The sequence below is a fragment of the Lathamus discolor genome, chromosome 6, assembly GCF_037157495.1.
Source record: "Lathamus discolor isolate bLatDis1 chromosome 6, bLatDis1.hap1, whole genome shotgun sequence".
NCBI lineage: Eukaryota > Metazoa > Chordata > Aves > Psittaciformes > Psittacidae > Lathamus > Lathamus discolor.
In genome coordinates this window covers 50,395,864-50,408,886 of record NC_088889.1, presented here as the reverse complement: position 1 = coordinate 50,408,886, position 13,023 = coordinate 50,395,864, and the positions used below count along the sequence as shown (strand labels likewise).

General features: G+C 38.3%; 1 protein-coding gene across 1 annotated transcript in view; it reads left to right on the top strand.

Annotated features, from left to right (window-relative positions):
• LOC136017984 (cytochrome c oxidase assembly protein COX16 homolog, mitochondrial) overlaps positions 1–11,375 on the top strand; it is a 48,340-nt gene extending 36,965 nt beyond the window's left edge. The window contains exon 4 of the mRNA XM_065686796.1: positions 10,981–11,375. Coding sequence (XP_065542868.1) covers positions 10,981–11,097 — 117 coding nt within the window. The 3' untranslated portion in view covers positions 11,098–11,375. The remainder of the gene's footprint in view (positions 1–10,980) is intronic.
• The last annotated feature ends 1,648 nt before the right edge of the window (positions 11,376–13,023 follow it).

The window sequence follows — 13,023 nt, the reverse complement described above, 5'->3', positions numbered from 1 at the left end:
TCACACACTTATGTGTCCTCATATGGCCAATTAGTGCTTGTTGCTTCCTTTTGGCCAATAAATCATGCCTCTGTCCACTAGTGACGCTGGTACTAATGTGAATGTAGTTCGGCTGCTGATCTGGGTCTTGTAGAGCACCCTGTAAAAAATGTCAAATGTTTGACCTGTGACAAAAGCCTAGAGTATTTTATTTGAAAGCACAAATATAGTGTTTGAAAGAGAGGGGATAAAAACCTGGTTAATATGATGAATGAAAAACATTCTCACAGGTGTTTAACATTCACAGTACTTTCCTTTTCATTGTTTGAATGCAATCTCAAAATAACATTCCTAATTCGTAACACTTGGTTTCTGAACTGTGAAATTAATGGTCTAGTGCACACTAAAAAAGCTGGCCTTAGTCAGTTACGTCAGTCTCCAGAATAAAGAATTGTTTAGGTTTTTTCAATCAAATAAACAACATCTTCAAGTGGAATTTATTAACATGTTAAAATAGAAAAGTTAGTTAAGTTTGAATCAAGTATGTGATATCCAATGAGAGCCACTGGCAATTGAAGGCAGAGTCAAAAAAAATCACAATAAATAAGAAGTGTGAAGGATTTCTATGGAAACAGTAAATGAGAAGTTATAAAGCAGAGAAGATTGAGTAAAGACATCAGAGAGTTGTCTGATAAGCTGACAAGGATATGGGTAAGAGGATGGTGTTGCAGGAGAGTAAGAATAAAATGAGGATGTAAAATCACGAGTAACCATGTTGACAGAGTAGCATCATTCAAGAAATTTATTTATATTTCTTTTAGAGAAAAAAGTATTCAAATCAGAAGAGACAAGAGATGTACTTCCAAACCTCTCAATAACCAAACAAGATGTTACTTAATATCTGTTAGGGTCTGCTGGTTTATAGCAGAGTTCCAAGAAAATGCGTGGAAGACTTCAACAGATGCTGAAAGTCGCAATCTGGGAATTACGGTTCTTTGAGAATCGTAAGCGGACAGGACAGTGATACTTTTAAGTGTTCTGTGAGATTTGGGATATATCTGGGCAAAACTGACTACATTTTTCAGGGATATGGAAGAAATTGTAGAATCATTACTGATGTGCATGTGACACGAAAGTATTGAAACAGTAAAAGTATAGCAAGGCAGGGACAGACAGTTGTTTGTATGATGTGGTAAGGTGGGTCCATTAAATAAGCAAAGTACCTTTTAAAGCAGCCAAAGATGTTTAAAAAATTGGAAAGGCAGGCCAGAGTGGACTGCACTATGGAAAGCAGCAGCTCTGGAAAAGATTTAGGAGTGAGTGAATAAATAATTTGAATTGATCTTCTACCTTGATGCTGTTCCACATAAAGCTAATTTAGTCTTTATGAATATAAACAGGAGTGATAGGCGGTAGGAGCAGGTGATTTTACTTCTGGCTGTGGCACTAATGAGGCTAGTGCTGAAATACTATACTTTAATGGGGGAATGGTTTTGAACTGAAAGAGGGTATTTTTAGATTAGACATCAGGAAGAAATTCTTTACTATGAGGGTGGTGAGACACTGGCACAGGTTGCCCAGAGAAGCTGTGGCTGCCCCATCCCTGGCAGTGTTGAAGGCCAGGTTGGATGGGGCTTTCACCTGGTCTAGTGGAAGGTGTCCCTGCCTGTGGCAGGGGGTTGGAACGAGGTGATCTTTAAGGTCCCTTCGAACTCAGACCATTCCATGATTCTACTTCTGTTGTCTGCGTTTTGAACAGGGCTTTAAAAATGGGATAGGTTGCAGAACAGGCTGAATGCATCAACTTAGGGCTCAAGAAAGTGCCTTAAAAGAAATGTAACAATTTAAATCTCTTTAAAGGTACCAGAACCAATGTTAGTTATATATATAAATACCTTCATAAGAAGTAGGTGCTAGCTACTTAAGATTCTTTTCTTTTTTATTTCAGCAAGGATATTAAACTTAGAAGTAAGGTCCATTATTAGTACATGGGAACATTGTTTGAACAAAACAGCAAGAAAAATAGGTTCTGTGCCTTTCAGAGTATCAAAACTGTTTTAATTTTTTTCTTTCAACTGGTTGCAAGCTATTGGACTCAGCATGGCATAAGTGAGTGGAGTAAGTATATGCTGGTCTGTGAATGTTCAGTCTAGAGAACGCTGCTTTCTTAAGTATATGAATATTGAACAGTTTTTGTTCCTCATAGTCTGATAAATCTTAAAAGGTCAACATTATCTCTGGACAAAAATTGTGTAACTATTTGTCCTGAGACTTACAGCGAAAGTATTGCAATTGCAGTATTAAAATGTTTATTCAGGACAATTCAGAAAGTAAAAGCAGATACATGGAGTGGTGGCTTGGGAACAGAACCTGTGTATTTCCAGTCTTAAGAGTAAAAGAAGAATTTGAATAAGCCTTTCTGGAAAAGATTCAAGCCAGTTAATGTTCATTTGACGTAACTACAGGGGTTGTAGTGCCAACAGAAAGGATGAAACTTTTAGTAACATAGTAATTTATAGTACTAAATAAATGCATTGAAGTGTCTGGACATCAGGACTACTCTAGAAGGAAAGTAATTCCTCAATGCCAGTAGCTGAAATCAGTAAGTACCTTGTCGCTGCCATTATCAGTACCAGAGGAGTAGCGAATTTGCTGTTGTTGAAGAATTAATAGATTAGGATAATGAGTAGATTTATTTCAGTGTCTGTGAAGATACTAGGGGCTAAATACCTTGAGCTGTTTGAGATATGACAAACATGTTGGGAAAAAAGCCCTCCTTAGTGACTGTTGTGACACTAAATGAGATTGAGTTATTGTTCTTTCATCCTTTAATTGCTCCATCCCTTCCATGAGCTCTTTGTGGTCAGTGCATTGTCCAGCCTAGCCATTAGGTTCCAGTTGTCCTTCAGGTATTTGGGATGAGTGGGGTTTCTTGGATTTCAGTTTATTCATGTGTAAAATGATCTTGAGGTTTTATTTCACTGTAATTTTTCATTACTTACTGTTTTGTAGAGAAGAACAAAGTGATAATAGCTTATTATTAATGGAAACTGCCAGGGTCAAGGATTTTAGTTAAAATAGTTTGTGCTAGTCATTTTATTCTGAGTGGATGTAGCGAGGATATAGTGAGGCTATAGTTTGCTCCTTTTCTTTTTGACATCTCAAGTCTTGTGTGCCATAGTTCAAAATGTGATCAGAGAAACACAAGAAGGTGTGTTTTGGTGACTGGTATGGCACAGGAAGAATTCTGGTGGAAAAGCCTTCTTACAGGAAGAAAGACACTCAGCCTCCAGAGGAAACTTCACAGGGTATTCCTTTTTACTGGAACTCATCTCTATTGAACAGTCCTGTAAATTCTTTTGTGGTTATATTTATGATGTATCTTTTTGCACATGGTTTTCTTTAACTGTGAGTTGTTTCTTTCATGTGTGTGGCATTTGCACTTCTCTTATCCCATAAGAAAACACTCATTTCTCACAGATGGAAAACAAAGTGAAGCAGTTAACAGTGCAGTCAGACAGCAAACATGGTCAAGACATATAAATGCCTATTTTAAATAACATCTTCTCCTCACCCTTTCTCCTTTCTCCAGAACAGAATCCTTCATACCTGCTTGTGCTCCCTTTATGCTTTTTCTTTTAGTCCTAGAGGAACGAACCAACTCTTACCATGTTAGGGCCAGCACTGTGTGTTGTCTCAGTTACAGAAAAGAAGTTTGAGTAGGGAAAGTGGCATCCACACAGCATGGCTGAATTCTTTCATTTACTGTCCTAAGGGATGCTGCTAGCTTCTACCTGGCAGTATTGGGAATATTTTCTTATGCAGCTGACTAGGTGGAAAAGTTAAGCACTTCTGTCATACTAATGGGCCCCCTCTGGGGAATTGCTAGATCTTTGGTATGAAGTAGCTTTAGTTAGTAACTTTAGTGTATGGGAATTTAGCTGCACAGCTGAGGCTATATACATTCCTCTCGCGGAGTGCCTCTGAAGAGGGGTACAGCAAAACAGGTAGATAGTTTTGAAGGAAGCTCTTGTTCTTGTCTTGTCAACCAGGCAAAGTGGCTTTTTGCAAGAATATCCTTCTGTTTGTTTTGCTTTGCTTTGCTTTTTTTTGCCAATTTCATAAACACTATCTGGAATATTCTGTGGCTGTCAGCATAGTTCCAGATGATGCCCACATGGATGCTTAGGCTAAATTTGAAATATACTTTAAAACATTGTTATACAATTCTTATGCGTTCTTTTAGTCTCAAATTACTGCAAGCCATCTTTAAGGCTCAAATTATACTGTACAAATATACTCTGCAGTAGCAAGTTACTGTCAGAGTGTGGGTTACTCTCTGTCCTAAGAGGCTTACTGATCAAACGGAAAAATGTGATACAAGATGATGGTGGAGACTGACCATGGAGTTTGCACACTTTTAAAATAATCAAAAACATGAAAATTCAGAGGAGGGCCACGAGGATGATCAGGGGACTGGAGCACCTCCCGTATGAAGATAGGTTAAGGAAGTTGGGGCTGTTCAGCCTGGAGAAGAGAAGGCTGCGTGGAGACCTCATAGCAGCCTTCCAGTATCTGAAGGGGGCCTATAGGGACGCTGGGGAGGGACTCTTCATCAGGGACTGTAGTGACAGGACAAGGGGTAATGGGTTAAAACTTAAACAGAGGGAGTTTAGATTGGATATAAGGAGGAAATTCTTTCCTGTTAGGGTGGTGAGGCACTGGAATCGGTTGCCCAGGGGGGTTGTGATTGCTCCATCCCTTGCAGTGTTCAAGGCCAGGTTGGATGAAGCCTTGTGTGGGATGGTTTAGTGTGAGGTGTCCCTGCCTATGGCAGGGGGTTGGAACTGGATGATCTTGAGGTCCTTTCCAACCGAACTATTCTGTGATTCTAACTACACAAACTGTGTGTGACTGTTACCTGAAATAGCTTGAGGCCAGGATAGAGGAGAAGCATGTGAGAAGCAGAGGATTTAACTCACCAGTTCAGAAGGGTCAACTACTCAGTAAGGTTGGTTGATGATTTGAAGGAGCGCGTTACTTTAAGGTAGTTGTTTGATGGCCTGGATTTAAGTTTAATTTAACATATTGTTGTAAGCCTTCTCTAGTTGTTTCTTTTCTTATACCCACCCACTTCTCAAGTAGTTTCATAGTGGCAACGGATCATTTCTTGTTGTGGTAATCTCTTAGCCTTTCGCTGTAATGTTCATCACAGCTTCTTCTTACATAAAAACCTGTAAAAGCTTATTTTTCACATCTCTTCAGAAGGAAAACCACATTATGAATCTAATACATTTTGATCCTCATACACCTCTTTCTTTTGTGATTAGAGTATCTTTTTATCATTATTAGGTGGACATAAAGTGCCAGATTCTATATACACGAATTAAAAAAAAATTCTTGACATTTCCAAGTATTTATAATTCTAGCAAGATGCTTGAAATAAACCTTCTCTGTGGAGTCAGGAGGCTTTTGTTGGTTCCAGACAAGGATATGCTGTGGAAATCCGTATGTTCTTCCTACCAGCCACAGAACTGTCATTTTATGCTCTTACTGCACTCTTGCACTTCAAAAGATCACGTATCCCCTTCAGCCAAGCTCACCTTTATAGAAGTTGAACAAGATCCTGAAAACATCCCAAAAGCCTGTCCCTGACCGCTCTTCTTTTAGAGGATTGTGCTGCAGTAACTAGGACATACCTTGACAAAATTTAATATGGTAGAAAGTTTGCAAGATCAAGCTCTCAAGGTTGGGAAATGCCTTGGTGCTGTTAACTTGGCTAGGTCTCCCAGGCTGTAAATTCAGAGATAACCCTTAATAAGAAGTCCTTCTCTTTCTGGGGAACATTATCTGTAGCTTGAGAAAACTCCCATACACAAGGGAAATGAAAATGTACTTCATTGCTTAATTAAAGGTGGAATTTGCTGAATTTTGGATGTTTGATCTTGAAGGTGTACTGCTGCACTCATGCTATTCTTTACAGTGGATCTTTCAGAGTTTCATTTTTGCTGAAGAAAAGAAGGTAAGCTGAAAGTAAATGACCTATGCATGAGTTCCCTTGACTTTGCCCGTAGAGTTTGTGACCGGGAAGTGCATCTTGGGTGATCTGCAGGTGTAATGCATAAATGGCTCTGGGTTATCCTCTGACATTTAACATGATTATTCAGACATCCTTCATTTTAAGAAGGGAAACTGTCAGTTAGGAGAAAATCATGGCAAACCCTAGTTCCTAGATGGAAGTCTATCTGCCTATAGTATTTTCTGTTATTTTAAAAACTCAGGGCTGTGTAATCATGTAGTCTTAACCAAGTGCTATAATTGTTCGGTTTACTGGGTAATTTGCATCACTCTAGTATTTCCACACAAAACTATGACAGCACTCTGCAAATATTAATTAAATTCTGTGACATCTCTGAGATGGAGGCAAGTTCTGATCCTAGAAAAAATTGGAAAAATGATGCACAGACAAATTGGTGATGCTGTTCCTTGATACACATCTTTTACAATATAGCCACTTGAAGATGTTTCTGGTTTCTCTCAATGATTCCTCCAGGTGTGCCAGTTCAAGTGTTTGCCGGGTCTTAATGCTTAAACAGGATTCACTCATAAGCAGTATGCATTTGTTTTCCTAATCTTTTATTTTTGTGATTGGGGCATAGCTCCACATGGTGTTGAATTGACATAAGTAAAGGGAAAATAGGGAAACAGTCTTTAAATGAGTTCACCATAAATCAGGTAATTGTGCCATAGATGGCTGATACTGTATGCCACTGAAGTAAGCAACAAAACTTCTGTTGGTTTTAGCATTGTATTTTTTGCCAGTCTTCAGGAAAGCCAAAAAGCAAAGCAGCTCTTTGGATTTTTACGTGTAGAAAACCAAAACAAAACAAATTGTCTTGATGAACAGAAAAATCTTATTCTGGCCATAGCATGCTGCTTATTGACTTGCTTGTATACTAAGAACATAAAACCAGAACATTCTCTAGTTGGAAAAAAAGAATGTTTAGAATCTTAGGATTTAATCACTATTCACAGTCTGTTAAATCACAGATTATTGAATCACTGATCACAGATATTAAATCATGTCACATCCTAAACTAAGTAACACTAAGTTTATATTAAGAAAATGAGATGTCAGAAAGTTGGCTCTTGAAGAAAGCTGTCAAAAAAAACAATAAGGCCATATCAGTGTGATGATAAAGTTAAGATTTATGCACAAGACAGCAGTTTCAGCTTTAGCCTTAGTACTGTACTTCTGCATATATATGTCATCACAGAGTTCCTAAATATCTCTTATATGGTCTTCAAGCTGTTTTGACACCTGTGCAAAACTAGGCTTGTTTCATGCATTTCTTTCACTGCATCTTTCAGCCATGAGGACATTCTTCCCTGGCTTATCTTTTATCTGAAAATGGGTTTGCTTACTATAACGATGGAAAATAATTGTCTCTCTGAATTAGAGCAATTTCTGTCTGTGGTGCTCATCACAGAATTTATTGCATCGGGCTGTAAAGTAAACAGGATTTTCTTATCCGTCCTTTCACATGTGGGAAACAAAAAAACAAAGTCAAATAGTTTTTTGCAAGTGACCACCTTGAATTAACTCAGCCTGAGCACCAGTAGCTCTAAATGAATTTCTTAAGATTTCGGTTTGTTTACTGTGGCATGAGGGCTGTCCTGCAAGAACAGAATTCAAGCTCTTTTTTTAAATTTTATTTTATTTTAAGGCTGACAGAGGATTATGGCTTTTGCTTAATACCAAGCATTTGAGCCAGCAATTAAGAAGTGCAGATCTCTCTACATCCTTAGAGGTACCTTTGCACCAGGCAAGTTGTTTAACAAAAGTCTTAGAAGTCAAGCGCGTGGCAAATGGTGCAATAGTTTTTTTGTTGTTGAGCTTGGGTTTTTTTGTTGTTGTCTGTGCCTGTCTGCACAGCTTCTTTTTTCTTTTTTTTTCCTTAAATTTACAGCTTCTGTCAGACCTGTACTTTTAAGAGGCAGTTTAGCTGATTTAGGAAGTGAATCAGTAGATTTAATGGACTACACTGATCTTAATTTAAACAGCTAACTTTCAATATCCTTTGGGCTATTTGAGACAAGCAGGAAAAGTGGTATTGGTCTGATCTGATTACATTTCATTGTAGTCTCCAGTGATTGACATACTGCATTTGAATTGGAAGAAAAAGCTTTTTGGTTTTTAGGCTGCCAGTTCATATGGATTTCAATTTAGTAAAATGTGGAAGTGATAGTTTACCGTCCTTATGTGATGTCTCCATGAAGTCAGTTGAGCAGAGTTCAGGTGGCCAAAAAGAGAAAAGAAATTAAATGAGAAATTGTACCAGGCTCTTGTGCACCCCAGCCTCCTTGCTGGTGGGCTAGGGTGAGAAGCTGAAAAGGCCTTAACCCCGTGCAAGCACTGCTCAGCAATAAGGAAAGCATCCCTTTCAACACAGATCCAAAAGAGAGCCACATACTAGCTACTAAGAAGAAAATTAACTCTATCCCAGTGAAAACCAGCACAGGTAGATACTTATGAAAATACCTGTACAGTAGGAAAGCATTGCAGACCAGATTTTCAGGTCCCCTTTCACTGGTGATACTCCTTGTGCTTATCCACATGCATCAGGAGTCCTCTATTCTTGCAAAATTGATAGCATCAGTTTAGAAAATTGCATTGTCCAATCATGCTGCCTTCTGATGACTGAACAGGTACCTGTCCCATAAACTGCTAATTTTTGCAGATACTGTCATGTGCCAGTAAAGAAGATGCTTTCTTCTCAAATTGCAGCCAATTATCAAAGACAATTTTTATACGTGACACTAAATATTAATGATCTTTATAAATATGAGAATAAAAATTAAAAATACAGTCTATGTATTCATTAATCTTTATATTTTAATTGATAAAAATAACTCTGTCAATAGATCTTATCCGTTATGTATTTTCAGGCAATGCCATTCGCTGTACATAAACCTTCGTGGCTTTATTCTGTCAGTATATCACAGTGTTTTCTGGGTACCTTTATGCTTCCTGTTGGAAACTGCCAAAGTATTTTCTTGAACTAGTTTGTTTAGCTTTGAAATACTTCCTGTTTTGGACAAACCTTCTCTCTGAAAAGCCTTTGTGAAGTTTCAGTGGCAGATTAATATGGACTTCTGGTAAAGATCTCCAGTATGCATGTCTCTCTTGATAGACTTCTTTATATAGCCTGTCTTTAGCTACTACAAGTTTTGTTATATGTATTTTAAATGTTGTTTCTTGTTCAGACTCTGGGAGCTGGGCACCTTTGGCAGTAGTTCAGATCCTCACAGTTGTGTGGTACCTTTGCGTTTAATAAAATCAGCATGCTTCTGTTAAAGCACAGGGTTATTTTCAGTGTAGTTTCTTTGACACTTCCAATAGAATAAGATGATAAATTCTTAATTTGCAGTCAGAATGGATAGTTGCTGCTGTGTAGAATGATGGATACCTTTCCTCCTTCTCCCTCCTTCTCTGTCAGCTCAGATCCCATCCAGTTGAAATGAAGTATTGGCTAATCATAAGATGTATAAAGTAGTGAAGACAGTTCTTCAGAAAGAAGTGCCAAGTCCACTGAATAAAAAATTCAGTTGCTCCTACTTTGTGAGTCTGCTGTGTTTGTGTATGTATTCTCATGTAACTTCTGTTGAATGTTACCTTATTTCTTTTGATATCTGACTAAACTCATTGCAATTTCCTCAATTGTAGAAGTGGCAGAAAACTTTTACGTAACATGGACTAATAGCAGCAGTTCTGTTACAGCTGTTGAATTATTCTGTGACTGTTATTCAAGTACTTCAGTGTTTAGCATTGATTTGGATGATTGACAGTAAGCAAATTAGACCACAGGCTCAGGGCAGGGTTAACTATTTTCTGGTGTATTTTTACAGCATTTGCTGAGATGAGGCCCTGATCATAAACCAGAAGTTTAAATCCTACTGGAGTATGTATCATTAATGGTATGAGGGATTGCCCTATTTACTAGTGTGTAGAACAGCCCTGGTTCTGGCAGTGGAGCAGACCCCCTCCTCAGTCTCCTGTTGGCCGACCCCCACTGTATCTGAATTACTGTTTCACAGGCTGGTATGTGAGTATCCCCTCTGGCTGGTATTCCCTGTGTCTGCTGGGAACAGACTTCTAAGTCTCTTCTCTAAGCGTCAGTCTCTAAGGACTGTGGAGATGCAGTATGTTTGTGTTGTTCAACTGCAGCACTTGATAGGTGAGGTCAGGAGAGCTCCTGTTCTTCATTTTTGTGTGTCTCTAAGGCTAGATAAATATGGCAGTTATTAGTTCTTCTGACTGGGGATGATAGGGATAGGCAGTGTGGTAAATAAAATCTAGATAATTTTTAAGTGTCTGACAGTTTGGTCAGTTAGCGTATCTCATCTATGACTTAGAGACTTATCTGTGATGGCTGGGTGCCATGAGAAACTTAGGCAGCAGAAAGCATTACATACCTCTCTGAAGTTAAACCCATATGAATTGAAGGGGATTGCCTTATTACTGTCTTTGTGCTAGATAATTCAACTTTTCCTGTGTGCTTTGTGCTGACAGGGTATTTGTGCTGACAGGATACTTCAGGTCACTAATTGCTAATCTTCTGCTTGAGCTATACCAATGCTCCACTACTTCAGTACATGGCAGACTTGCAGTTGAAGAACAGATCTGGAAAACAAGGTGAGGGAAGAAAGAAGAAGTGAATACAAGATACCTTCAGTCATGTTCAGATGCTGTAATGCTTCCTTCTATTTCTCAGTTAATAAGCAGATGGAGCGATGTAACTATATTAATGTAACTATATTGGTAACTCCCATGTGGTTTTTTTTCCTTGCTGTTGAACTTCTCTTGCAGGGTAGATGAAAGTTCATCAACCCAATACTGATACTGAGCTTCTTGTGTTAAAAGAAAACCATTTATAATAATACTTACTTTAAATCATGGGCTGTCAAGGTCACACTGTTATTTTTGCTGTTTGTCTACAGAAGCTGAATAAGGCTGACCTGAATAACTGGGAGAACATCAGAGGACCCCGTCTGGAGGAAGATTCTAGGAATGTTCAGAAGCAACAGCGGGAAGCTCTCCGTCTCAAGAGACAGTGACTGAGCAAGCCTACTTTGGTGCCTCTGAAAAAAAACAAACAAACAAACACACCCAACAAAACAGTCTCAGGCTGGACTGTCTCAGTTTTCAATACAGTTTCATGAATACACATGGGAAGAGGGTATTGCACTGAGCTGGTGTACATACAAGTAACTGAAGTAAATCCAAAAGGCACTGTATTATGTGAAGCTCTTTGCATCTGTTTGCACAGAGTTCTATAGGCTGCATATATGAATTCTTAATTAAAAAAAAAAAGCTGATTATTGTACTGAGAATATTCCATTGTTTTTCAGTCCCTGTCATTCAAAACCACGATGCTTCAGCAAGGAATAACATTTCAGGAGTCACTTGTCAGTACCAGAAGTTATCATCCTAATGAGAACAACAGTGCTGTCATCTAGATACATGTGATCAGATAAATGCTGCTCTAGAGAGCCCCTGCATGACTTCAGGCTCTTAAGCTTGGAAGGGACTTCACAGACACATGAGCTGTTTGAAGCAGTGAGCACATTTTTGGCTAAATAATCTTGTATTTAATTTCCAGGAACTTAACCGTACAGAGGCATATACAGAATGTCAGCTTGTAATTGGTCAAATAACATTTGTTTAGCTGTGATTAGATTTTTGTGATTAATTTATTGGTATCTTTGTGCAGGCAGGACCTTCGCACAGCAACTTCTCAGCTGAAGTTGGAAAAATTCTTCCTCAACAAGAGCTACACTGTTTCTCTGTGAGCAAGTATTGTAGCAGAATCTTCTTAAACTACTGCATAGTGGCATGTATTATTACATGTATATTTGTGCATGTGCACATAAATTTTTTATCTTTTGATGAATTCTGCTGAAATGCTTGTCTTTTTAGATTTGTCTTTGTGTGCCAAATGTTTGCTGTTAGAGGACACCAGGCTACCATTCAGGACCCTTCTACTGGGATAGTTCAATAAAGAAGCATCTAGTCAATTTTTCAAATGGAATGAAGCTTTTGATAAGGTGTTAACAATGGACTTGTAAAACTCCAGAGAAATGAAGGAATAGAGCACAGGTTAACAGTGGATTCTAGTTTGAAAGCATTCGGTGAAAAATAATGATGAACAAAACACTCACAGAAATATTTCATACATTTTTAGTAACTTAATATTCCAAAAACACTATTTTGGGAATGGTCATCTTATTTCAGCAAGTCTGGAATACAGTGAGTAATTACTTTTATGGAGAACACTTCTTATGTCATAATGTAGGACCTAGTTTTAGTTGGTTGCTTGCTGGTTGTAGGGTCCCCTACCCCTCACTTTTTCATAGGCACTATATTTTCTGTGTCTTTGTTGGGCATATTTGTAACTACCTTGAAGTGGCATCTCTGGAAAGTGATGGATTTATGTTAGCGTCTCTGAGAAACACATGCAGTTGGGAAACTTTCTAAGTCACCCTTCTCTTCAACTTCCCTTTTAAGTGACAGCCCCTATCTATTGATAGTCCACTCAAAAATTCTTTACGGCTTATTTTTTCTTTTTTTTAATGCTGTTAACACATTTACAAATTAAAAAAAGAAAACACAAACCCAAACCCCAATCAAACAAAAAAGCCCAAAAGTAACTTTTGGCAACTGTACTTCTCATAAAATGGGGAGAGCTATTTCAGCAGTTTCTCTCTATTGCCATGCACTTGGCCAATGGCTTCATGTATTTTGCAGTGTTTTTCCTAGCCAGTGAATTGGAAATAATACTTACGAAAGGCGTGTTGAGAGTCCATTAAAGTCTCTTAAGTTGTCATGTAACCTAAAGCAGAAGCCACTCCAGAAATGTGGAGAATTATAGTTCACAACACTAGCAAGAGAGGCAGACTTCAGTTGGTTCAGGATTTGTGCTTAGTTTGGCTGCTTATTTGAGCTATCCTTTTGAAAGCCACGTTATAGCACTTCCGGTTATC